This window comes from Acartia tonsa, chromosome 9 (assembly GCF_053477335.1).
Source record: "Acartia tonsa isolate MP-2025a chromosome 9, ASM5347733v1, whole genome shotgun sequence".
NCBI classification, from domain to species: domain Eukaryota; kingdom Metazoa; phylum Arthropoda; class Copepoda; order Calanoida; family Acartiidae; genus Acartia; species Acartia tonsa.
The window spans coordinates 35,610,884-35,637,347 of NC_137268.1; the positions used below are offsets into that span (position 1 = coordinate 35,610,884).

A 26,464-nucleotide genomic window follows, 5' to 3' on the forward strand; every position below is an offset into this window, starting at 1 on the left:
GAATATTTTATTTATACCCAAAGTTTAATAAATACGTTTTTTGTTTTCGTTGTCTGGCTTAAATCTTTGGTTAGGTACTGTTATTAAATCTTTACAAACTTTTAAACCCAGAAATTTAAAATACAGAAGGGGGGCGCGGGTTATTTTGATTTCCATCATTGAGGTTGTACATCAATTTATCATCCATTGTCTTATCTAGGGTTGGCAATCCGAATCCGCCCAATTTTGGAATCCAGAATCTGGAATCCGTTTTTTTTTTTATAGCGAATTCTGATTCTTAATTGTTAGGCTAAAATTAGCCTCTTGAGTTTTTTCTTTCAACCCCCCCTCTTTGAAGGCAACCTCCCCCCCCCCTCCCATCTCTCCCTACCTACACCACCAAGTGGAGAGATCAGAAAATATGAAAAACGCAGCTTTAGATTCTTCCCAGTACCCAAATCCCTTAATTTATTTTTCAAAAAAAGCCTTTTAAAATATTGCTAGAATCCGGAATCCGTCCAAAAAATAAGAATCCGGAATCCGCAGAGAATCCGTTTTATTTTTGGACGGATTCAATTGTAAGAATCCGAATCCGGTCCAAAAATTAGACGGATTGCCATCCCTAGACTCTTATCCCTTAAGATCCCTGGCTAACACAAATATATTATTTGTTATCAGGTTCTGAAAGCGATGCAGGCGGTAGACAGAGGCAATTATTGTCAGAGAAACCCATATGAAGACAGGCCCCAAGGGTAGGTTATTTGTTTGTTTTTTTGTTCGTTTATAAAAGATGTTGTTGTTGTTTTAGCCTGAGTTAAAAACTCGAGGTAGCTGAGCAGGTTGCTTCATTGTCACGTGATTTAAAAAAGGACTTATGTAGTTGAAACTGCAGACGGTGGGTGGCTGGGCAGGAAATTGGTTGTTTTGGCTCTTGGCACAGGCGGTTGCTAGTGTTGTTGCTGTTGCTGTAGTGGAGAGGCGACGTAGACACGGCCAAAGTACTCTCCTATAAAAGATATAAAAAATTCCTTCAAGTGCCATGTCAAGCATGCAGGTAGGGTGGTAAGGGCTTCTCTGAGTACAGTAACCCCTCTCCCCTCACTCCATCTCTTTCTTTTTATGGCCACTCAACATCTGCTCTTTAACTCCGTTTGTCCATTCAGGATTTTTTGTGCTTCGCTACTTATGGATGATGTCCTTGTTGTTTTAGTACTTCTTACAAGAACGCACTTTTAAAGCTCAGATTACCATTCATGAAAAATTCCTTTACAATTAATTTGAAAAATATTTCACAAGAATAGGAAAATCGATTTTGATATTTTACGTTTTATACACAGTAAGTACTTTATGTTTGTGAAGCTTCTCAATAATTCAAAATGTCAGTCCAACTGTTTCTTATTCGTTGTCTTAACAACTTTGGGGACTTTTGCTGAAATTTAATTGGTTGGTTAAATAGGTTGAGTGTTTAAATATTTCAACCACTAATTTCAATTTACAGAAGGGGTAATTTTGTGTGTCATCATTGGGGATGTACATTTATTTATCGGCCATTGCCTTACCCCTTTGGAACCCTTGCTCTTAGCCACATTATTGGGGTTTAATTTTTATTTAAGATATGTTATTTTCTTGGCTGCTGTTAAAGATACATCTTTGCCATTACTCAAGTTCTGGTTCTTGCTTTGTTATCACTTATCCTCCTTGCTACTCTATATTTCCAAATGTCCGTCTTTCCGTCTGTAGGACACGAATTTGGAGAAACATGTTTTTCTCGGCTCCTCTTTAAGATAGAAGGCTGAAACTTCTTGTCAACATTCCCATCTTTATGAAGCATAATTAACTATTCAACATTTATTGCGATCGGACTGCTTTTTAGCAGTATTCTTATCCATGACTTTTTGGTGCTTCGCTACTTATGGATATTATCATTCTTGTTTTTATTAAACATTCATAGTTTTATGGGAATTGAATGCGCTTAAATAATAGTATTAAAAAATTTATAAAAATCATTATTTTTATTTTCGTAATATTATAGCATTTTTTGCGCATTAAAAAAAGATTTTATGTAAGGATTTAAGTGTAGCACAAACGTCGGTATGTCCATCATTAAGTTTAAGAATTGTAGACTTCTTTGTTTCAATCACTATTTTCACCCTTTTTTAGGATTGGTTTCAATATCACAATCAGTGCTCCCCATATGCACGCCCATGCTTTAGGTATTCATTTTAATTTTTCATAAAATTCATAATTGTTTTTGAGTACTAAATACGTTTGTCGACTGTTCTATTAATAGATGTATATTATAAGTATAGATGTACATTTAACCCGGACATTTACCTGGATCCCCCTGATTAGGACTTTTTCCGTCTGCTAGTAAATTTTCTTTCTTGCTTTCTACTTCTCTAATAGCGACTTGTCTGTGTTAATATTCCTAATGCTATTGGTTTGTTTTTCAAATACCCAATTGTAATTCGGCACTGGGTCTTCAGGGTGGAGACATACATTAGATTTATTTAACCCCTTTCCCTCTATTATTTTACACTAATCTGTAACTTTTTAATTTTATTTGTTTATAATTATTAGCATATCATCTGCAAAAATGTAAACAAAGATCAGCTGATTGTAAAACGTGGTACTGGTACATGATTGCCGCGTATAATTATAAAAAGTTAAATGTCATCTTTTGTGTTGAAATAATACTTATTACGAATTGCCAAATAATTTTAAGAAATATAATTTATTTTTAGAATTATTGAAATATCAGCTGCAGCCAGGTATGAAAGCACTGGATGTTGGATCTGGCAGTGGCATACTCACTGTTTACATGGCTCTCATGGTCGGTAATGATGGCAGTGTGGTGGGCATAGGTAAGAAGGGCGTGGTTTTAACCCGCAATTGTGACTCAACACGTAGCGCAGTTGCTCGTCGTCATGGAGGTGTTAGGTTCGAATCTCGGCTTAACATCGTGTTATAAGTAAAGCTGTTAAAATAGTTCCTACTGCTGCTATGTCAGGTGTGCAAACTTGAATAGTTAGTGTAGGGAGATAGGGGACATTGTACTGTAAATTGCAGGGATCTAAAGAGCCAAGACTATGGCCCAAAATTAATGTACATCCCAACGTTAATACACAAAATTACCCCTTTCTTAAGATTGTAATTAGTGGTTGAAAAATTTTGAAACTCAACTTAATAAACCAACCAATCAAATTCCAATAACAGTCACCAAAGTTGTTTAGCCAACGAATAAGAAAACGTTATTATAAATCTTTGGGGACTAGTGTAATAAACAGCCCATTGTCCCGAATCTATTTTGTAAATTGTGATGGCTTAAAAACTTTGAGAATTTTATTAAATCTTGATTGGTTGTTTCAAACTACAACATTGTCAAAACTTTTTATCCAATAATTTTTGTTTATATTCATTGGGGATGTATTTCAATTTATCGTCCATTGTCTCATCTCTCAAGATCCATGAATTGTACGAAAATAGCATGTTTAAAAGTTGTTTTTTGAGAATTTCCTGGCGGCTTTTAGGGTTTAATCAGAGGCACTTTGAACCATTTGGATTCAGATTGAATTGAAAAAATTGGTTACTCTCTAGCCAATGATATAGCCGGATTATTCCTACCCTGTTTTCCTATTGGCTCGTTTAAAAAGTATTATTTATTATTTAACACATTATCTCTGTTTAGATCATATAAAAGGACTGATAGACATGGCCCAAGAAAATATAGAAAAAGATGGCAAAGACCATCTGGTAAAGAGTGGACATATTAAACTTACAGTCGGAGATGGTAGAAAGGTAAAATATTTATTTTTCAGGGTCTTTAGCTGCATATAACCTTTGTGGAAAGGGATTCACAATTAGAGATGTCTTGTATGAGGCTTACAAACAATCCATTTCTATCTGTCTATTTTAGTATTTCCCTATAAAAATACCTGCCTATACATTTGTAATAGACCCATAGGGGTATCATATAGAAAGCCTGTTAGTTATTGCTCTCTTTGTATGTTGTTCTATTTAACTATCTTTTTTTCAAGGTTGGGGCACATTGAACTTTAGACGTTCCACATTGATTTATAAACTCGCTTTTAAATTTGTTTGCTTAAAATTGAGTACCTACTATAGATAATTCTTGATTGGTTGGTAAAAACTAGCTGTATCCAAACTTTTTTTATAAAGGGGCTTCGTAGCTCAGTGGTAACGCACTGAGTTACGGTGTTGAGAGTTCGAGTTCAAGTCCCCATGTGGCAACTCGAATTTCTCAGTCAAAACTCATTCACGCAACTTCCCCTTGGTTGTGTAAGAAGGGTGATAATTGGGTAGGTAGTTTGGATACTCAATAATCAATTACATAATATCAGTGCAACCCTTAACCAAGCTCCTTTGTGGAGAGCGTCATTCATTATGGTGACTTAATTTGGGACACCTGCCATATTCGGCGAGGTTGAGGTAATAAAGAGTAGGTCCCTTGTGACAGCGGGTCAAGTACTAGTACTTGAGTGTGGACCTTGAGCTGGCCCTGGTGCTAGCATACAAAAGTGTCTTGTCCTACTTCATGACTACTACGGTCCCAACACTAAGAAACTATGGCTACACACACACACATCCATTTCTATCCGTCTATTTTAGTATTTCCCTTTAAAAATACCTGCCTACCCAACTTTTTTTTATCATTTTTGGTGGTTGACATTAATTCAACTTTCGTCTTATCCCTTAATTTCCCTGCTTTTTTATCCACCTATCTATCTAGGGCTACCCTGGCGGGGGACCTTACAATGCCATTCATGTGGGAGCTGCCGCCCCTACTCTTCCCCAAGATTTAGGTAACGTTATTTTTTTTTTTTTTTGGGGGGGGGGGCTGTGTAAAAACTACATTTTGAGTGTGATATGTTAAAAAAATTATATGGGTTTCCCAAGTTAAAATTTTCAGAGGGTGGGGTGGGGTTGCATAAAATCTAATGTATTTAAAAAATCACCCTTCACCTATCCCCTCCCCCCTTCCACCAACCTTAGACGTCCCTGATACCAATTAAACTCTTAATTACAATAACAAGTTGTATTAGTAAAAGAATATTTTCATCGGTCCTTATGGATATATTATAACTTGGATCATGCACCAGATTTTCGTGTACTCTAATGAAGTGAAATTCGTAGCTGGATAAAATAAGGATACCCTCCACCCACGCCCTTTGCCCCAATACCCTTCCTTCTTTCTGGATGAACGAACTGACCAATAATTTTTAGTGGATCAGCTGGCACCTGGAGGCCGTCTAATCATTCCTGTAGGACCAGAAGGTGGAAATCAGAGCTTAGATCAAATTGATAAGGTACAATGATTATTTATAAATATGATGAATGATGAAATTGATGATACACAAAATTAGTCTTCTGTAAATTTTCATTAGTGGTAGGAGGGTAGTTTTTCTTTCTGTGTCTAACCTTTTCTGTTGGCCGTAAACCCGCAGGGCCTATACTGTGTGGCTTCCCATTATTGTCTAACCTATCTTGACGTAAAGTAATAAGTATAACATTATTTCAAGTTATTTCATAATAAGGAGGGGGGGGGGGGGGGTCAGGTTATCAGTGCTCATCCGAGAAATTTATGTGAAAGAATTATTTTTTTTAAAGAAAACATATTTTGACAGAACATTCTTTACAGGACATGGCAGGGAAGGTGACTCGCCAGCAGTTATTTCCAGTGATGTATGTTCCTCTCACAGACAAGGACAAACAGTGGCGGGGGAAGGATGAGTAATTCACTACAGAAACATTGTAATTTATTATAATACGAATCGCAGTTCACGTAAAAATGTTCCTGGTATCGATTATCTCCAAATATCTATGAACTTAAAAGCTGCTAAACGGCTAAATAAACATGCCATGCCCGCACACCATAAATTATCTGAAATGGCCAAGATTCAATGATCCACATGGAAAGATTCACTGCGAAATAACTATTCATTATGAAGAAATGACTAATCCAGATTATTTGTCGGCCTTCTTTTGTCCTTAAAATTTTGAGCAAGCATAATCTATACGTTTCGTCGTTAGGCCATTAGCAGCCTTTAAAGTTCATAGTTTTTTTTTTGGATAATCGATACCAGGAACATTATACCGTGAACTTCACTAGGTATATGCAGGGATAGGCAAATAGAAGATGGTTTCACTTTCCATTAGATATTTTCTAGTAAAGTAATAATAGAATTTTGAACTTTAAAGGGAACTATGCACGAATTAGAGCAAGTGATTTCAAGCACCTTCCAGCAGTAAATCTTAGTATTTATCTGGTTAATATACTAGCTTGCTGTTTAATATAGGTTTTATACGAAAAAAAATTCTAAAATGTTACGCAGTTTTGAAGAAATATACCTAATCAAATGTTTTGTTGAGTTCAAAGTGCAAAACATCATGTACAATGCATTGAAAAAGTACATTAATCAAACTGTTTACATTCTTATTTTGGCTAAATACAAATTTTTATCAAAAAAGAATACTTTTTTGTCAAAGCATTTGATGGTTTACAATCTCAACTTTTTTTTTGTCAAGACCATGGCAAATTCAATTTTTTCAATTTATTATAGAACTAAAACAAAAAAAATGCTTTAAATCATTGCTGAATGGTGCTTAAAATCACACGCACTCATACTCCTCTTTGTAATGATTTATCTTCTAATGCCATATCTCATAAAATCTATTTAAAAACTAAAAAAACTGTCATAACTAGGTAACATTCTCCAAGTAGAAAGAAGACATTGTAAAAACATTTTAGTTATCTTATTGTATTCAAATTATACTTTTATTTCATTTTACGGATTTGTACTTTTATTACATTTTTGTATTTATTTACTACCTAATCACAATCAGTTTTAAAATCAATCGAATTAAAAATATTTTTTTTATTGAAAACACGAATTTACAATTTTTTTCCACTATTTATATAAAAAGTGACACTATTCTGATAAGAAATCTTTATTGAATTTACATTTTACATTTATATTTTATATGCATTCTGCGACCATTTATTTGCAATATTTTTATGATTATAGTATTTTCGTAATATTGATAATTCTGGAATGGGTATTACAAATATTCTGGCAATGTGAGATTACATACAGGGAGGGATGGGATACTGGTCTGTTTATTACACCAGTCCCCAAAGTTTTATAATAACGTTTTCTTATTCGTTGGCCTTATAACTTTGGGGACGTTAATTGAATTCTGATTGTTTGGTTCATAAAGTTTCATCCATTAATTGTAATCTATTAAGGGGTTATAAGCATTGGGGAGGTACATCAATTTATTGGCAATTGTCTTATCTCTTGAGATCTCTGGATCAAAACTTGATATTTCTACGGAGAAGGTAGAAATTATTACAAATTTTGTCATGTGATCATTACCTATATTGATAGAATAATTTGGAAACCTATTCCCGTATGTGTAAAACAAGAAATGTGATGCATAATTCTGTCTTATTTCAAGTGAAATATATGAATTATATCAAAAAAGACAGTTTTACATACATTACCTATCGTTTTAAATACGAAAAAAATTACTGTTATTGTCCATTTTCCTCTATCTGCGTCTTTATTTCAATGTGAACATATTAAAATAATATCGTTTTTTTTATATAATTCGGATCTATAATATGATTAAGAAAAATAAACTATTGTGTAAAATATATCTTTTATTAATTTAATTGTCAATGTTTTTATCCTAACTTTCAGATTTAATTTAAAAATGTTCTAAATGAAAACAGAAAATTTTCTAAAAAATGAATAACAGAAGTGTTTGGGAACGTGGAAGGGGTGGTCGGATAAGCGGTCAAGGTTCTACCCGGTCATTTGGCCATGGCTCTGATCAGTCACATGACAGAAGACTATCAACATCATATGATCAAAGAAATTTTAATCGAGGACCACAAAGACCTTATGATCAAGGGCCAAATCTAAATGAAAGACCTTTTCAAACGTTCCAGAACTCTCGTGGATTTTCAAGGGGAGGAAACAATCATGCTGAAGGGGGTAGAAGGGGACATAAACGTCAACATTGGGAAAGTGGTTTTCCAAATCAAGAAGGAGACAATGTTAGTTTACAAGCAGGAAGTCAGAACAATGTCAATGCAATCCAAAGAAGCGGCGCACCAGTAGATTCTAACCTAAGAAGGTAAAATGCAAGTACGGGTATCGGACAGAGAGAGAGGGGACAATAAGCTGTTTATTTAACTAGTCCCCAAAGTTTTATAATTACATGGTTGTATTCGTTTGCTTTTACTAAATTTTGATTGGTTGGTTTATTAAGTTGAGTGTTAAAACGTTACAACCATTTATTGCAATCTACAGGAGAAATAATGTTGTGTTTCATCATTGGGGATGTACATCCATTTTTCGGCCAATGTCTTATCCCTTTAGAACTCTAGGTAACGGCGCATTCCTTCACAGTGCCTAGTTGAGCACAGAACTCTCCCCTCTCCCTGATTTAGAAATAATTTTAGTATAAGGGGTGTAGCTAATGTAGTTTTCGATCGTTTGCTCATTACTTTAGGTTAGGTTAGTTTAGGTTATATTAAATACTGGGTGGCAACGTAAGGCTGAAGCCTCCCCCAGTGCACTGGTTAGGCATAGTTAAGGGACATTCAAGGGGGGGGGGGTAATTTCCCCCCCCCCCCCTTCGCCAAAATATATTTGGCACCCCCAAATTTTTTTGTTTTAAATTCCACCTTCCCCCCTTAATGAAAAAAAGCTTTGGCGTTTTTGCCTCTTTGAAATAAAGATTCCCCCCCCCCCCTCCAAATAAAAAAGGATGGACGTCCTTGGCATAGTTAGTGGTCGATATTTACTATGAGAGAAAGTACAAAAATATGTAAAAGTTCATGCTTCTGTAGATTATAAGGATTCATAGATTTCTTTGTTGTTGATTCAAAGAATTGTGCGGGGATAAAGGGATGGTACATTTAATCCTTGTAAGTAACATGATCTGTGTGCGTCTGTCTGTCTACCAAAGATTCACTCTAACCGCTGAACCGATATGGTTCCCTTACAATGAAATCAATAGCTTCTCATAGGCCCTGGAAAGGAGTATAACTATTTTTGGGGATTGTATCACCAACCGCCCAAAAATTATCTTTAGAAAAGAAATACCAAAAAAATCTCTTCGTACAATGGTGCCAAATTTTTTTTTAAACATACAAATTAAAGTTTGGTGGGGGGGGGGGGGTAGACACTTCCGTTCCCATTTCCTTCCTCCTACTAACAGGCCCCCTAGCTAGTGGTAAATAAATTTGACATCCCCCCCCCCTTTCTGAGGTCTTGAGTTAACAAAAATAATAATCTCCTGAAAAATGAAATAATAATCCATTTTTATCTTTACCTACGTGACTGGTTAATTTTTAACTTTTTTGGAAGCTTTACTTTAAAAAATAACTTGGAATTGAGTGCCATAACATTATAGATAATACACCTACACTACACAGGGATCTAAAGGGATAAGACAATCGTCGATAAATTGATGTACATCCCTATTGATGATACACAAAATTATTTCTTCTGTAGATTTCAATATGTGGTTAAAACGTTTGGACACTCGACTTAATGATGCAACCAATCAAAATTCAAATAAAGTCTCCAAAGTTGTAAAGTCAACGAATCAGAAAATGTTATTATAAAACTTTGGGTAATAAACACTAAACAGTACAATGTTTCCCTTCCTCCCTGTACACTACTCCATATGTATTGTATAATATTGTCTGATTGATCTTTAAATTCTCTAAAAAAAAATTAATATAATGATAGGGATTGTATATTATCGGAGATGATGGCCCTTGTGGCCTCTAGGGGCACTTGAGGGAAATCCACCCTCCACATTCAATTTTAGTCCTCTTAAAAATAAAAAGTAGAAAACAATAGGATTTCAAGAATGGATGTTTTATTACCTGCACCAAATTATCATGTACTTTTATAAAGTGAAGCTTGTGGTGGGTTATAATAACGATTCCCCCCATCACCCCCCCCCCTTTAATCCATCCCCTTCTACTGTATAAAACGCACTGACCAATAAACGAGTTCCATGTTAGCAAGCTAAATTGACGAAAATTTTTCCTTTGTCATAATATCATTATCCACGTATAGGTATTCTACATCAATAATCTTAATTGTTTAAATTCAACAAAATTGTCGTTTCACTAAACCCTATATTCCTGATGTTCAGAAGCCGTAGCCGAGATAGTGTGGGAAGTTCCTCGCAAGAGGGCACTGACGTCAAAATTGTTTTCTCTCCGAGGAATTCAAATTCCAATAGGTAAGAGTTCTTCTAAAGTGAGTGCAATTATACAGGGTGTTTCAAGGGAAATGTCTTTTAAAAAAACTTAATTATGCATTGAAAATAAAACAATTATACCGTTAGAATCGGCATAAGTTCAAGTTTTTTGAAATATGAGGACCATTCTTGTGCTATGAATAGTATAGGAGCTAAGTGGTAAAATGTTCCAACTCACTTTAAACTTTTCAACCTTTTTCTCACATTTTTCAACGTAGCTCCTATACTACATATAGCACAACAATAGTACTTATATTTCCAAAAACTAGAGTTTATGACGATTCTGTTGTTGTTTTAACTGCTCGTAGTCCGTTTCCGGTCCGGGTTGTCATCAGTAGGATGAGGGGGGGGGGGGGGGGGCGTGGGCTTATGGTGGGGGCTCTGGAGGGGGGCGTTGGAGGGGAGGAAGGCTGGTGAAACTTGGATGAGAGGAGAGGAAGGCAGCTACATGGGTGGGATTTTGCCAAAGGTCCATAGGAGTAAGATTTGTAGGATTATTTGGGCATGAAAAGAGGTGTTGGACTGTTTCCGGGGTAGAATTAGCAGGACAGGATGGGCAGTTTGGGGTAAGAGAAGCGTTGATGGAATGGAGGTAGCTTTGGAGTTTAGGACAATAGTTGGATCTTAATTGGGAGAGGATGGTTCTGTAGTGCCTGGGGAGTTGGATTTCGGAGGGGTTGATGTCAGGGGGAGCTTGATTAAGGACAGGATTAGGGGGGTAAGAATTTATGGCTTGGGTGACAGCTGAGGTGTGAAGTCTGGAGATTGTGGATTTGTAGTTTGTGGGAATAAGGGTGTTGTCGGGGGAAAGAAAAGGTTGGAGAGTAGGAAGGAACATGGATTGAAGGGGGGATTTTTTGGATCTAGGGCCAGGGGGGGTTGTGACGTTGTGGAAGGATGGGTGGGAGGGGCGGAGGGAGGAGGCCAGGTATTGGGAACAAAGAAGGGAAAGGTGGTTCCGTACTGGTAGGATTTTGGTTTCTTGGTGGAGGTGGCTGATGGGAGATTTTTTAGTGGAACCAGTACAGATACGGAGGGCTTGGTTTTGGAGGACTTGGAGTTTGTCAATGTTGTTTTTGGAGGTGTTAGGGAACCAAACAGGACAGGCATAGGTGGTGATTGGGCGGAGGAGGGTGTTGTAGGTGGTGATGAGAGTCTCCTTCTGGTGGCCCCATTTGGTGCCAGCCAGACATTTGAGGATTCTAAGGCGGGAGGAAATTTTTGAGGAAATGGTGGAGACATGGGAACTGAAATTGAAAAAGGTGTCAAAGGTAACTCCAAGGATTTTAGGGGTTTTCTCAAGGGGAAGGGTGGAGCCGTTGATTTGGACTTGAGGATGGAGGTTGGATTGGTGCTTGCGGTCAGAAGTGAAGAGGGTGACAGTGGATTTGTTGGGGGCTATGGAGAGGCCGTTGGTGGAGGCCCAGTCAGCGATTGAGGAGAGGTGGGAATTGATGGATTCAACTGACTGGGGGATGTTAGGGGAGGAGTGGAAGGAGTTAAGGTCGTCGGCATAGGAGAAGGTGTGGGCAGGGGGAATGTGGGGGGGCATCTGCTATGTAGAAGTTGAAGAGGACAGGGGAGATAACAGAGCCTTGGGGGACGCCAGTGTGGACAATTTTAGGAGAGGCATTGGTGTTTTGATAGGAACAGAAAGCCATCCTGCCACGCAAGTAGCAGGACAGCCATCTAATGATGTTGGGATGAAGGTTGGAGGAGGAGATTTTTTGGAGAAGGAGGTGGATGGGAATGCAGTTAAATGCTTTGGAAAGGTCGATGGAGGCAACAGTTGTGCGGCTGGGAGGGAGGTTTTGATTGAAGCCATTGGCAATGGTGGTGGAAAGGTTGAGGAGGGAGGAGGTGGTGGAGTGGAGTGGTTTAAAGCCGTGTTGTGAGGGGTGGGTGAAGAGGGATTGTTTAAGGTAGGGAAGGAGTAGGCGTTCAAGGACTTTACGCGGCTAAAAAAAGGTTGTAATCTTATTATTGTAGGTACATTTTTCTATTCGCAGAAAACTGGATAAAATGCGATGCTTTACATACATTTTTAGTATGGCTGAGAACCGGTTTTTAATCCATCTTATATTAATCGGTTTCAAAGCGATACTGGAAAAATAAATCTTTTTCTAGAAGGTCTGAAAATGAAGGACTTGATGTACCTGGAGGCCTAGCAGGACCTTACAGAAGAAGCTCGGAAATAGATCCAGCTTCACATAATGTACCTGACACTGAATTCCAGAGGTAGAAACCTTTATATTCTTATATAAAAGTAACAGGTTGTCTGTCTGTTTGTTTGTACCGAAAGATCTTGCTAACCCCTGGATTAATACTCCTTTACAATGTAACTTTTCATAGATCCTGGCAAGGTTTAAAACTATTTTGGAGGAGGGGGAGAAAAAAGTTATCCCCTCAAAAAATTATTTTAAAACTAAAATTTAGTCGTGAGGGGATCAACCCCCCCCCCCCCCCACCCCAACCCTTCCATCATAAGTGCCCATAGAGGCCTCTAGAAAATTTGTTTAGGTTACGAATTATAACAAATACAAAAAGCCTAGATAAACTTAATCAATTACATGGGCCATAAGCTGTGTACGAACTATCTGACAAAAAAATTAAAAAGTGTACATATTTTAATACAACAGGGATAAAACATTTCTTTGTATTATTGATTGAATCACATATTATGATATTCAGGGATCTAAAGAGATAAGACAATGGCTGATAAATTGATGTACATCCCCAATAATGATGCACAAAATTACCCCTTCTGTAGATTTTAATAAGTGATTGAATTTTTAGCCAATCAAATTTAATGAAAGTCCCCAAGAATGTTGAGACAGCGAATAAGAAAATTATATTTCAAAACTTTGGGGACTAGTGTAATAAACAGCCCAATGTCCACTACCTCCCTGATATTATTACTAATGCAAATAAACTTTTTGTACTATGTCTTCCTTTTTAGATTAGATTGATTTTTGTGTCTGATTGACCATCTAAATGATAATAAATCTATTTGAACATCTGACTTTTATGCAAATTAAAGATAAAGGGTTATTATTTTATTATTATACTAGCGGCTTCGCCCCTAGCCTCTAGGGGATTTTCCCCAAGAGGTGAAAAAAAAAAGAAAAAAAAAGGAGCAAGGAAAAAAGGGGGGGGATTTTTTGTTTTTGGGGGGGTTGGCGGTGTCCCACCCCCCAAGAAATTAGCCTAAAACCACCACAGGACCAGTATATACCCTGAAGAGTAGAATCCAATTGGTTCAGTGGTTACCGAGATCTTAAGCTTCAGACGGACAGACGGACGGACAGACATCATTCTACTTTATATTATAGATTATATATTATTATTTTATTTTTCCCGTATTTTCCGTGAAGTTGTGTGTTAGTGTGGTAGCGGCCGCAGTTTGTCAGCCGCTTCCCGAGTCCGGGTATTACGGCAGTGCGAACAGACGTGGACAAGTATAATTATAGAGAAGCTGGGCTTCTCTATGTATCACCAAATAACAAACAGAATTTAATTGGGTGTTACTTTATTCAGAGCTTACAAGATACTGATTTATAATACAACAAAATGGTCAATGCATAGATTGGAATAATTAATACTAAAATCAGAGGTTAAAGTTATATACATACAATAAACACAATAGGCAATATTTATCCCCCATCCCTGGAAGGGGTGGGTGAAACAAGCAAATCAGATTAAACATAATAGGATTGTTAAACTATAAATACTTTTAATAGATGGGGGGGGGGGGTTCAAGTGTACCCACCCCCCTACTCAGGGGAGGTCCCTTGGACCTCCTCAAGTTGGGAGCAAGGTTGCCATAAAACCATGGCCTAGGGGTGCCGAATACCACATTAGCATTTAGTCAAATACGCTTATTAAGTCAAACTGTTCTTAATTAGTAATACAATTGGTCAAAATCAATAACAGTTTGACTTAATAAGCGCATTTGACTAAACACTAACACACAACTTCACGGAAAATACGCGAAAATAATAACCTTCTTTGTAGGATAAATGATAGTCTATCGCTACCTGGACCTTCTGGCATTAACAACACACGGAGACACGCCAATCAAATTAAAGGTATTATATTTAATTATCAAAAGTTACCTATCAAATGAAATAACATGATAAAAAGACATTTTGTAATAAAACTAACAGTCAAAACACAAGACGCAAGTTTTATAAAATCTCTATAATGTTGTACATGGAGGGAGGGGACATATGGCTGTTTATTACCCCGAAGTTTAAAAAAACGTTTTCTTATTCGTTGGCTCAACAACTTTGGTGACTTTGATTGGATTTTGATTGTTTGGTTCATTAAGTTGAGTTCCAAACGTTTCAACCGCTTATCTAAAGAAGGGGTAATTATGATGCAATGATAGTTATTTAGCTCATCATATTATAGACCAAAATTGTTAGCCTCGAGGGTCCAAAATCTTTTTATTTTAATATTCGTGGGAAATTGTCTGTAATACGATGCTATACGTACATGAATTTTCATTACCAGAAAACCGGTTCTAAATCCAGCGAATATTAATCGGTTTCGAAGCTATAATATTGGAAATAACTTATTTCTATATCATTAGATGACGACTTAATGACACAAGAAGAAATAAATAGAAAATTTCACCAACTTGGTTCTGAAGCCCAAAGAAACTTTGTGAAAAATACATCAAATACGTCAGGATTAAGACGATATGAAGTTGGCAGAAGCCAAGAAAGAAATCAACCATCTGAAATATCTCAGTCAACGCAACAACAGAATGATTCTAGTATTTGTACATGCGGACAGGTAATGTTTATATGTTTGCTACATTTTCAGAAATGCTTGAATCTAAAAAAAAATTGTATCTACTATATTACCGATCCGGATCCTCCAAATTTGGTCAGTGCGGATCCGGATCCTTGACAATAAAAATAAAATCACCAAATTTTTCAAAAAATATTTATTAAAGATTGGCTCTCATCACTAGAATGTCTGATTTTTAACATTTGTAAGTGACTATTTTATATAAATTTAGGTAGATTTTTTCATAAATTTATACCCCAGGATCCGGATCCGGATCCTTGGACTCAAAAATATGCGGATCCTTGCGGATCCGGATCCACAACACTGGCTGGTAGGGTAAAATACCCCCTCAAACACTAAAATTACAAGTTCCGACACTTTCATTCTAGAGGCTTGTGGGGGTAAAACACCCCTTCCTTCTCCCCAAATACAAAAATGATAAATTTTAAGCTTGCTAGCCCCTTGAAGAAAACTGCCAAATTAAAATATTTTTTGGCTACTAAGCTCATTTCTGTAAAATATTTAAGCGTCAGGTGTGTGTGTTATCCCACTAGCCCCTAGAAGGAAAAAGCCAAAATTTAATTTTCAATGTTTTACAGGCAGATCTAGTGAAAAATTTTGAACAAAAATTTATTTCCAAAGTGTACAAAATACTTCCCCCCCCCCCCGCTTCTCTTAAAACTTTATTATGAAAACCAATAATTTATTTAGAACAGAGCAATTCTGCAGCTAATTAAAGAAGAAATAGAAAAGGTTCGAAGCAGCCAAGAAAACGAGGACAAAAGACTGAAGGAAGAAAAAGAACAAATACTAAAGGAAATAAAACATACATTTTTAATTTTGATTTAGTTGCTCCCATGAAATAGCGGGTCAAGTGATAATGTACTTGAACGTGGTTCTTAATGCCCCTAGTTGCCCTACAAAAGTGTCTCGTCCTACTCCATGACTACTTAGGTCCAAACACTAAGAATTAATGGCTGCACACACACACACACACACAAGGTCTTTAGTAGCAAAGCTTCTTTACAATCAGAAGTTAGATCTTAATTTGATAACCTAATAGTTATTTCTTTCATCGTATTATAAACGGCTTTCCGCGGATATAGAATGTACATACGGTACATTTAAAAGATTAAAACCAGTTTTTTAGCCCCGAGGTGACGAAGGCACGGGCTAAAAAAACTGGTTTTAATCTTATGATTGTACATTTTTATATTCGTAGAAAGCTGGATATAATACGATGCTAGACATAGTTTTTTCGTATGGATGAGAACCGGTTCCTATCCACCGGATTCGAATGAATACGAGAAATATCTTTATTTTTATTCTAAGTCTCTTTAATACTTTTTATAACTGTGGCTTTCCTATAATTAAGGTCGGTCCGTCGATCCGTCATTAAGTAACGAGTAGTTCTTATAAGCATGTTAGAATTGTCGTGTCGATTTCAGATTCATAAAGCATTGAAACTCTATAATCGTTACCTTAAAAGTCTGTATGTACATTTCAAATATGCGGATATTTATCTTTTAACAACCTTCTTTGTATGATATAATTATCTTATTTATCTGATGTTTGGAAATATTGATTCCTATGACAACAATGTACAAAGCGAAACATCTCCATAATCATGTCTTAAAATGTAAGTATGTTCTTAATTTATCATCAGCACAAATTACAATAATTAAAATACTTGGAACTATAGCAAAAGATTTATTTAGTTACATAGGTTTTACACGAATTTATATGTTGATAGTAGGTACCTTGTTTTAAAAAAAAAAGTGTATGAAATTATTAGGACAAAACTGAGGTAGAAAATGAAAAAATAAATTTACATAGAGAGTTGCAGCGATTACAAAATGAGAAGGAGAAGTTACAGAAAGCAAAGGAATAAACTTTTAAAAAAAATATTAGAAAATTAAAGAACATTGTGCTGTTTATTACACTAGTTCCCAAAGTTTATAATAACGTTTTCTTATTGGCTGGTTAATTAAGTTGAATGTCAACAGTAATTTATTGGTCATTGTCTTATCCCTTTAGATCCCCGAAGAAACATACAGCGAAATAACCGGTTTGGTTCCAGCGGAAATAAAACGGATGCGAAGCCAGAGGGAAAAGGTTAATACTACTCTGAAATTCGCCCATAGGTCCAGGGTGGTTTATGACCCCCCCCCCCCCTAAGAGAAATCCCCCTCCCAAAAACATATTTTTGTACCAATTCGATGCTAAAATCACTTCCAATTAAGTGTTAATAGCAAATCCATAAAATTGAATAGATAACCTTCTATGGAATAAATTATAAAATTATCTTTTAATCTCCTTACAAAAATGTATTTTTTTTTATGAGCAAGTAAATGTTTATAGGTAGTGCAAAGAATTCAATCAAAGTACATTTTCATAAAAAAAAGAAATGTCGTGTTTTTGCATAAATATGTTAGGGTTAGCAAAAAATGTCGGTTTGCCAAAAATTAAAAAAATATAAAATTAGCCCCCCTGCCATAAAAAAAAAACAAACAAAAGACGTCTATGTTTATTTGAATGAAGTAAATATGGACATACAAACCTCATTGCAGAGATGATCTTAGATCAAAGAGTATTTTCGCTACTTATAAACACCCTTTTCATTAAATTATTACATATTCTGTTTTGATGTATTTTTAAGGTCTCCCCATATTTTGCAAAAACGGTTTTCTGCAACTATTATACAACTTTAAAGTAAACAGATTATTTAACTATCTTATAGACACGTAACGCACAATATTCTATTTTCTAAAAAAGTACAAATGAAAGAAGATCTGAAGCCCTGCAATTAATTTTTGAAAACCCATTTTATATTAAGGTTTCGTTAAGAGGGGGGGAGAGATAATTGTAGAGATTCCGTAGTCCAGGTATGAAGAACTAGCGGCAACGCCCCTAGATGCATTTAAACAGGGTTGGGCCGGAAATCCAGCCATTATCAATATCTGGCCGGATACCGGATATTGAAACTATCCGTCCGGATATCCGGCTATGTGATCTTATATATTATACAACAAAATTTTTTTGCTACATAAATATCCGGTTATCCGGCACAACCCTTGACACTTGAGGGAATGGGGGTTAGGGATTAACCATCTACTTTCAATTTTAGTTTTAAAGAAGGAAAATGAAAGAAATTTGTTTTGTGGGAGGGAAATAATTATGGCGATTTTTCTTTCACCAAAATATTTAAGAAGTGTCGCTGTAAAGAAAAACCATATTGGTTATAAATATCCTTCGCTAAAGACAAAAAAGCTTACTGCATTATATGATAGGAAGGATTTTTGAAAATGTTTCAATTTAGAAAGTTAACAAATCACAATTGTTTTTTTTGTCACTTACGAGGTACATTTGAAATAGATAATGTATTAATATCTAATCTTTGACTGCCATTTTCAGCTATTCTTAGGTAGGAAGGGGACCTAAAGCTTTTTAAGTAAGGATGTTTAATATTTAAGAGAATAGCCTAAAACCTTAGGAATCTAAAGGGATAAGACAATGGCCGATAAATTGATGTACATCCCCAATGATGATAAACAAAATTACTCCTGCTATAGAAAAGGATTAGTAATTAAAACGCTTGGACACTCAACCAACCAATCAAAATTCAAAAAAAGTCCCCAAAATTGTTAATTCAAGAAATAAAAGAAAACGTTATTATAAAACCTTGATGACTAGTGTAATAAACAGCCCAATGCCCCCCCCCCCCCCCCCCCTCCCTGCTAAAACCTGCATAGTGTTAAGATCACGTATTTATTAGAAAAATCTTAATTAAAGTTTAAATGGGTTCAGATTGATTTAAAGAAAACAGTGGACGATGGAGTGTTATTGTTACAGAAGGAAAAGTCTAAAATGGAGGTATGTATCATTTGTTAGTCAGTTAGTTCATCCAGTAGTGGGAGAGGGAGGTGGTAAAGGGGGTGGATTGAGGGTATCGTTTTATTTTAAATGGTAGTATGGCCATATTAACAATAAATATAGAATATATGTGGATGTTATGACATGGAAAAATTATCGGCAATTTATATTGCTAAAATGAACATCATTTATTTGTCTGTTCATTAATCCCGTAGGACTGGAGGGGATATAGTAAAGGAGCTGGATGGGTGAAATCGTTATTGTATTCTATTTTAACTAAATTATCTTTAGGGTAAAATTCGTGAGATTGAGGCAAAGAAAGTAGAAAAAGAATTGTCAAAATTAAGGTGAACACTTTTTTATCAAATAAAGTTGGAAACATTTACAATAATTGCAAAAGCAGACAAAAATATACATATGTACAGTGATTTTTACTTGGGAGGGGGAGGAACCACCCTCACCCCACCCCCCCTAAAAATATGAAATAACTAAATATCTTTTTAAATGGGGTAGTTGCACAAAGTGCATTTAAACTTTAATTTATTGGACTCCATATTTCTTTTTGTTCAATACCTAGTTTAAACTATCAAGACTTAAAAATCATATATGCAATAAGATATATAAGTTGGAAAGAATTTTAATGTTAGAGGGAGATTTGAAATCTGCATTAAATTTTAAGGATTTTTTATAAAATTCATTTTTTGTATAGGTAATTCTTTATCTAAAAGCGGAAATACAATTTAAGTTAATTAATTTTGACATCTGTGATTGGTGGATTGAAAATTATCTTCGCTCTGATTGGAGAAGCTTAAGTGTCGCACATCATTCAACCAATTAGAGCGCAGGTAGTTTCCAATCCACCTATCCAATTGGTCAAAATTTATTAACTTAAATTGTATTTTCGTTTTTAGATAAAGAATTATACAAAAAACGAATTTTATAAAAAATCCTTGAAATTTGATGCAGATTTCAAATCTCCCTCTAACATTAAAATTCCTTCCAACTTATATATCCTAATATTCAACTTAAGATAATACTTTTTAGAGTAAAGATTTCTGAATTAGAAACTTCCAACCAAAATAAGGAGATGGATATTATAAATTATAAAGAAGAATACCTTGCCAAAGAAATGGCATTTCAAGTGGAAATTGAACAACAAAGAGAATGCAAAGAGTTGTTAGAGGTAAGTGCATTTAGCAGGGGATCTAAAGGGATAAGACAATGGCTGATAAATTGATATTCATCCCCAATGATGATATAAGAAGTTACCCCTTCTGTAAATTAAAATAAAACGTTTGAACACTCAACTTTAAGAATCAACCAATAAAAATTCATTAAATCCGCAAAGTTATTAAGCCCCCGAATAAGAAAACTTTATTATAAAATTTGGGACTAGTGTAATAAGCAGACAATTCCTCTCTCTATCTCTCTGGTATTTAGTTATATTCATATTTTTAATAAATGTAAAGGGGTAGTTTCATGAAAGGCATTTGAACTTAGTTTAGTGAACCGCATATTTTTTCCTGGTTAATTGGTTAAACTATATTTATATGGCATATATTTGAAAGAATTTCAATTTTCTATCACGAAGTCTTGATATTTTAAAAACTGTGTGGTAGAAAATTGAAATTCTTTCAAATATATGCCATATAAATGTAGGTCAACCAATTAACCAGGAAAAAATATGCGGTTCACTAAATTAAGTTCAAATGCACTTCGTGGAACTACCCCTTTCCAAAGAAACCAGGAATCTTAAGGAATAAGACGAATAATGATTACACCCTTAAATGTGATAAACAAAAATAACCCCTGTTGTATTGGAGGAATAGTTAGGACTTAAATATTCAAAGAACCACGTACATCTTAGTTTTGAAAAATAAATTTTCTCTTAAAAGCATAGAATAGTTAATATTATAGGTTTTTTGTACTTATTTTTTGTGTAGATTTGATATTTCAAACCAGATTAAATAGAGGATTTGTAGTTTTTGAGATATTTGACCTATTAAGATGCCCCTTAATAAAAAAATATAAAAACCAAGAAAGCCACTAAAAATAATCACAAGAATATAGGCTTGATGTAAAAATTATAAAGTTAATAGTATCAATTAAAGAAATAATAGTTATAATTTGGTTTACTTTACAATAAGCTTTTGCTACCTGATATTGGGTTTTAACATCCTCAATATCAGAATTACAGTAAAATATAAGTCTAATAACAGTTAATCAGTACAAAAATTTTGGAGAAAACAGCATAAGTCACCCTTTTTTTCTTTAATCTCCAATATTCCTGTTGATCTCCTCTCTTTCTCCTTCTACACCATATATGAAAAAATGGCATAGTTTGCCTATGTCTCAGTATGGAAAGGATGTTGAGGACTTTCAATGCATCATATATAGAAAAGTGGCACAAGTCAAGTCTGTATTGCATCTATGAGGCATGCAAACTCTCAAAATAGGAGTTTATTTTACAATTTGAGGCTGATTGTTAGGTCTAGGTCTACCCTTAAAGGATAGAAGCTTTGCCCTTTAAATACTTGGGATGACTTTAATCTTCAACATCCTTTCCATATTTAGTCATAGGCAAGGTATGCCTTTTTTTGTATATGGTGTAGAAGGAGAAAGAGAGGAGATCAATAGGAATATTGGAGATTCAAGAAAAAAGGGGTGACTTATGCTGTTTTCTCAAAAAGTTTTGTACTGATGATCTGTGATTAGACTTATATTTTACTGTAATTCTGATATTGAGGATGTTTAAACCCAATATCAGGTAGCCAAAGCTTATTGTAAAGTAAACCAAATTATAACTATTATCTTTTTAATTGATACCATTAACTTTATCATTTTTAAATCAAGCCTATATTCTTGTGATTATTTTTAGTGGCCTTCTTGGTTTTTATATTTTTTTATTAAGGGGCTTCTTAATAGGTCAAATAACTCAAAAACTACAAATCCTCTATTTAATCTGGTTTGAAATATCGAATCTACACAAAAAATAAGTACAAAAAAACCTATAATATTAACTATTCTATGCTTTTAAGAGAAAATTAATTTTCCAAAATTAAGATGTACGTGGTTCTTTAATGCTAAAAAAGAATTAAGTAATGAGTTAGACAAGTGTTTATAAACAGAGAGATAGAGAGAGGGGACAATGGGCGGTTTATTACACTAGTCCCCAACGTTTTATAATAACGTAATCCTATTTTTTGGTTTTATATTTTTGGGGACTTTTTGGTGCATTTTGATTGGTTGTATCATTAATTTAGGTGTCCAAACGTTTCAACCACTAATTTTGTGTAAAATCATTGGGGTTGTACAATGTACATTAATTTATCGGCCATTGTCTTATCCCTTTATATCCTTAGTTAATAAAACTTAAAACAAGATATTATGATTAACAGTCCAATGTCCCCTCCCTCCATTAAAACATGTTTATTTAGGTTAAAGTTAAAGATCTAGAACGTGTTAAAACTGTGCTTCCTTCACATAAAGGTTAGGTATTTAGATTTATTGATTTTTTATTTTATATTTAAGTCCTAAAAGGGGTAGGGGGAGGGTGGCATATCTCACCACCATTGTCCAATTAACACTTGTTATTAAATTGAGTTAGAAACGAACACTTCGCTAAAACTGCTGGTTTGAAAAAGGACATTGTCTACGAAAAAGAAAATATAAATCTTAAGATAAATACCTACTTGTTTTTTTTCTTCATATTTTCCTTTTCATCTACAAATCTCTATTATCCGTTGCGATAAAGGGGGGGGGGGGGGTAATTGTTTTTTGTTAGGTTTTTTCCTTGAATACGCTGTGTCTGTTCACAAGGATAGTATTTAAGATGATTCAGCAAGTCGGGGACCGACCCCAGCGGGCATATTTTTCTTATTTTGTGTTGTCATATATCAAATTATAGGTTCTTTAAGTTTCGGTCCCAAACTTGTTAAATCATCTTAAATAGTGACCTTATGAATAGACGGTGTATTCAAGGGAAAAATGTTTACTATATTCATTTGTAATTCTTTTGTATTATTATTAGAACAAGAATTGGAGCAAATAAGAGAAGAAAACAGAACCATTAAAAACGAATTAGAAGCTTTACAAAATAAAATTCAGGTTTGACTTAAAGAGTGAAAAGATTACCTCCTTTCTTTACTACAAGCTTTTATTGATGCGCTATTTACTAACATAGTTGTACTTGCTCAGGCTACCGAGTCCCTAGAGCTGGAGTTAGAGATGACAAAAGAGACTCTTGCTAGTCTTGAAATAGAACTGGATACTCTCAAAAAAGAATTAAATACGGATTATAAGGTAACTACAACATTTCCAGTATGGCTTAGAAACCGATTAATATCCGCTGTATTAGAACTGGTTCTCAGCTATAGAAAAAAATCAAAAATAGCATCTTATTACAGACAATTTTCCACGAATATTAATGGTGGTGTTTGTCCATTTTATACATGAGATTAAATGGCTCTTGAAATTGAGATCGAAGAAAATCCTTTTCTGTTATGTAATTATCGAATGTTTTAAATCAGTGCTTTTTGACAGGTAGCTAGGGAATATTACCAATTGCCTCTCCCTCCCTGGCTTTTTATATCTCATGGGTAGTTATTGAGTATAATTCTCCTAATCCCCTCTTTAGGTAATGATTACTGATTACTGAATTTTGATATAGGGAGGGAGGGGACATTAGGCTGTTTATTACACTAGTCCCAAAAGTTATATAATAACGTTTTCTGATTCATTGGCTTAACATTTTTGGGACTTTTTATTGATTTTTGATTGTTTTCTTCATTAAGTTGAGTGTCCAAACGTTTCAACCACAAACTATAATCTACAGAAGGTGGTAATTTTGTGTATCCTCATTGAGGATATAAATCAATTAATTAACCATTTTCTTATCCCTTTAGATCCCTGGTTTTAATAAATAATTTATATATTATAAGGTTTTCCTTGAGAAGAGAAAAACCTTACCAGAAAAAGAAGAAAATACAAAAAATTCTAAGGTATTTCTTATTTATCCCAAAAACAGTTATTTTGTTTTTAAAGTTTTAAAATTAATTGAATAGAATTATGGATTTTTAGTATTTTTAGGTACATCCTGTAACTTTTTAGATTAAAGAGGAAAAAAGAATAAAATCTCTAAATGAAGAATTAAAGAAGATATCATTACAGAGAGAATTATTGAAGAAAGGTGAATAAATTTTTTCGTTGTTACAACAAAGTATGGCATTTAGCTAGCATCCTTTGTCCAAGATATCGAAAGGGATAAGATTATGGCCGATAAATTGATGTACATCCCAAGTGATAGTACATAAATTTCCCCATTTGTAGATTAAAATTAATAGTTAAAACGATTGAACACCAAACTTAATGAACTAACCAATCAAGTTTCACCAAGGTTCCAAAGAATTTAAGCCAACAAATAAGAAAATATTATCATAAAACTTTGGGGACTAGTGTAATAAACAGCCATTGTCCCCTCTTTATGGTAACACGCTCAATTGCTCAGGGTATTAAGTAAGTTAACACCAAACATTCAACCAACTCTTTGAATACACGGCCTTTGTTTGGAAGTCCTAACTGCATGATCATAAGTTGGCGCAACTCATAACCATTGTACACATATTTGCCACTCTTCAGAGATCGGTTTTTAATAAATGCCGCGTTTTTTCGACAATTTTTTAGACATTGATTGATTGAACGAAGACGATGGGAGAGTATACAACTTACATAAGAATTTAAAATTTTAAAATTATTATTTTAGCCATACAACTTAAATCCATTTTCGCTCCATATTTATCAATGCATCTTTTTAGATCTGTAATAGACATTATACAAATGGCCAAAATAATAATTTTAAAATTTTGAATACTTAAGTTGTATACTCTGCTAAAAACCTTATTCCATCTCGAAGATCAATGCCCCGTACGATTTTAATAGAGTATACAACTTGAGAATTCAAAATTTAAAAATTTTTTTATTTTAGCCATTTGTATAATGTCTAACACAGCTCTAAAAAGACGCATTAATAAATATGCAGCGAAAATGGATTTAAGTTGTATGGCTAAAATAATAATTTTAAAATTTTAAATTCTTATGTTGTATACTCTCCCATCGTCTTCGTTCAATCAATCAATGTCTTAAAAATTGTCGAAAAAACGCGGCATTTATTAAAAACCGATCTCAGAATAACTGATAAATGTTTAATTGTTTTAGAAACGGAAGAGTTAAAAGAAAACATCGAAGAATTGATAACAAGGAAAATAATCTTAATAGTTATTTCTCGCATCGTATTATAAACGTCTTTCCGCGGATATAGAATGTACAATTATGAGATTAAAGCCCCAAGGTGCCGAAAAAAAACTGGTTTTAATCTTATGATTGTACATTTTTATATTCGTAGAAAGCTGGATGTTTCGGTACAACTGCATTTGGCTGGCCGTTTACCAGATCTTTACGTACAGACGTACGAAACCTGCTACTTCCCACAAGAATCAAAACCAGCATAGTTACTAATACAATTTATTGTATGAAAACGGTCATGCTGAAATAGAAAATAACAAAATTAATAATCAAATATTAAAATGTTAAATACATGATAAAGTAAATCTTGTAAAAGAGAATAAATCTTTTTCTTATTTGGAACAATCGTCTTTTTTAATAAAATAAATATTCATTATGAGAGGTTGCGTGACTTCGAAATTATATTTTAAAATATATAAGAAGGCTAGGGTTATTTTTTGCTTAAAATTAATCAAAATTAAATGCGAGTTTGAAATTCATAAACAAAATCATTATAGACTACTATTAAAATATTCTGATACAAAAATAAATTAATTACTTGGTCTAATTTCAGTAAAAATGAAAGATTAATTTGCCGTCTTAAAAAATCACTCCATTCCATTAAAAATGCTTAAAGAAAGAATTCTTACCGAAGTTTTTGTTCCTGTAAAGCCGGGAAGCACTCAAAGGTATTTTTCAGTACGGATAACACCACAATTCTGACTATACATGGTTTTTTATCACACAGATATTCCGCACATTTTGAAAGAAAAATTAAAGATGGCCACGCTGGCTTTGTTTTGGTTTGAGCGCAAGCGTTGTTTTGATTGCCGTGTCCAATTATGAACTTTCAATTTGAATCTGGGCGCTTTCCAAACTGCCATTAATGATAAGGAAAACAAAAGGATAAAGGTTCGAGTTCACAAACGCATCACACTATTATACTTCCAATACACACCCGCCTGAAAGTGGGGAATCGAACATTACACCATTCAAATTTTCAACTTTGTGTGCAGACAGTGTCCACAAAAGTCACAATTCAAAACCACATAAATTACAAGAGTTTTAAATTTTGGCCTTCTGGCCTCAAATTTGCTAGTAATAATATTCACGAATACTCGTACTAACACAAAATGACACAATTCCACAAAAATGTAGGAATAAAGGAATAGGATATAAAACATTCTTCATTGAAAGCTTACACATTCACTACTCACTCATAACA

The 26,464-nt window shown here is 34.4% G+C and overlaps 2 protein-coding genes across 14 annotated transcripts in view; both read left to right on the top strand.

The window, feature by feature from the left end:
• The window catches only part of Pcmt (Protein-L-isoaspartate (D-aspartate) O-methyltransferase), an 8,630-nt gene extending 926 nt beyond the window's left edge, over nucleotides 1-7,704 (top strand). The window contains exons 2-10 of one of the 12 annotated variants that reach the window (XR_013882213.1): nucleotides 658-731; nucleotides 2,140-2,192; nucleotides 2,724-2,843; nucleotides 3,668-3,777; nucleotides 4,730-4,802; nucleotides 5,224-5,306; nucleotides 5,639-5,782; nucleotides 6,704-7,056; nucleotides 7,389-7,704. Coding sequence is in view for 6 of the 12 variants with exons in the window: in XM_080171228.1 (XP_080027354.1) it covers nucleotides 658-731; nucleotides 2,140-2,192; nucleotides 2,724-2,843; nucleotides 3,668-3,777; nucleotides 4,730-4,802; nucleotides 5,224-5,306; nucleotides 5,639-5,734 (609 nt within the window). In the remaining 6 variants the exon portion in view is untranslated. Of the gene's footprint in view, nucleotides 1-657; nucleotides 732-2,139; nucleotides 2,193-2,723; nucleotides 2,844-3,667; nucleotides 3,778-4,729; nucleotides 4,803-5,223; nucleotides 5,307-5,638; nucleotides 5,806-6,083; nucleotides 6,228-6,703 lie in introns of those variants that run through there. The other 11 variants (XR_013882208.1, XR_013882210.1, XR_013882209.1 and 8 more) reach the window with 11 other exon arrangements.
• Nucleotides 7,702-25,325, top strand: LOC145327668 (uncharacterized). Of its 2 annotated transcripts, XM_080171221.1 has the most exons (16): nucleotides 7,702-8,142; nucleotides 10,183-10,272; nucleotides 12,418-12,528; nucleotides 14,305-14,378; nucleotides 14,885-15,090; nucleotides 15,799-15,901; nucleotides 16,881-16,970; nucleotides 18,893-18,960; nucleotides 19,252-19,307; nucleotides 20,005-20,143; nucleotides 22,398-22,449; nucleotides 22,991-23,067; nucleotides 23,158-23,262; nucleotides 23,901-23,960; nucleotides 24,070-24,148; nucleotides 25,174-25,325. In XM_080171221.1, exons 1-16 carry the CDS (start codon nucleotides 7,751-7,753, stop codon nucleotides 25,254-25,256), a joined length of 1,785 nt encoding a protein of 594 aa, XP_080027347.1. In that variant the 5' UTR covers nucleotides 7,702-7,750; the 3' UTR covers nucleotides 25,257-25,325. The 2 variants fall into 2 exon arrangements, with proteins under 2 accessions (XP_080027347.1, XP_080027348.1); XM_080171222.1 differs by lacking the exon at nucleotides 23,158-23,262.
• Nucleotides 25,326-26,464: the final 1,139 nt, after the last annotated feature.

What these genes read in the sequence shown, in the direction of transcription:
- LOC145327668 (XM_080171221.1), top strand. Translation starts at nt 7,751, where the DNA reads ATGAATAACAGAAGTGTTTGGGAACGTGGAAGGGGTGGTCGGATAAGC. An exon ending in GTAGATTCTAACCTAAGAAG is followed by an intron (nt 8,143 to 10,182) that starts GTAAAATGCAAG and finishes CCTGATGTTCAG; the next exon opens with AAGCCGTAGCCGAGATAGTG. An exon ending in GAGAGAATTATTGAAGAAAG is followed by an intron (nt 24,149 to 25,173) that starts GTGAATAAATTT and finishes TAATTGTTTTAG; the next exon opens with AAACGGAAGAGTTAAAAGAA.